The sequence below is a fragment of the Cariama cristata genome, unplaced genomic scaffold (genome assembly GCF_000690535.1).
Source record: "Cariama cristata isolate BGI_N322 unplaced genomic scaffold, ASM69053v1 scaffold2275, whole genome shotgun sequence".
In the NCBI taxonomy this organism is placed as follows: Eukaryota; Metazoa; Chordata; class Aves; order Cariamiformes; family Cariamidae; genus Cariama; species Cariama cristata.
Genome location: NW_009617961.1, coordinates 166,046 through 166,730, shown reverse-complemented (window position 1 = coordinate 166,730; position 685 = coordinate 166,046). Strand labels below are relative to the sequence as shown.

Below are 685 nucleotides of genomic sequence, written 5' to 3'. Positions count from 1 at the left end.
TGCTGGGTTTCTTTAGCTGTAAGTGTCCCCAGATGGAAAGTTGGCTTGTTTGTTTCTTTATTTTTAAGTATACAGTGCATGTCACCAGGAAATAGCTCCTAGAAGAATTCAGCAATCAAATCTTACTAATTCAATTCTTCTCCCAAATATGTTTTATAACACCTATGATTAACCCCAAACCACTTCAAATCTGGCACTGGCATTCAGAATGCCATCTTTGAGGTACGAAAGAAGCCATGGCAGATGATTTCATTACCACCAGTAGTGAGGTACTTTGAACCTTCAATATCAGTCTTCGTGGTCTGACACAAGTTGTAAGACTTTTATTGCTGTAAGCTATATAAAATCCTGGTGTCAGTTTCTTAACACTTGGAAAGTAATAACATTCCTAATCTTCTATTAAAAAAAAAGACACTCACTTTGCTCTGAATAGATTTCCGTAGATAAAATACAGAACTTGTAGAGCTGAATTACTGTTCTCACTAATAATTGTATGTTTAATACCACCTTGCCATGAAACCTAAATCATTTAATCTGTTTCTGTTCTCTGCAAGTGTGAAATAGGATAGTAGTTCTCAACCACATTCATAAATTAAAAGCACTGTGTGTGTCTTTTCCTGTAAAGAGTGCATAAGAAATCTTGAATGGTTAATATCTTATTTTTAAATCATAAGCTTTTCTTTCA

At 34.3% G+C, this 685-nt stretch overlaps 1 protein-coding gene across 1 annotated transcript in view; it reads left to right on the top strand.

Annotated features, from left to right (window-relative positions):
• Positions 1-236: 236 nt before the first annotated feature.
• The window catches only part of GRIN2A (glutamate receptor, ionotropic, N-methyl D-aspartate 2A), an 80,992-nt gene continuing 80,543 nt past the window's right edge, over positions 237-685 (top strand). Inside the window, exon 1 of the mRNA XM_009700672.1 lies at positions 237-269. Coding sequence (XP_009698974.1) covers positions 237-269 — 33 coding nt within the window. The remainder of the gene's footprint in view (positions 270-685) is intronic.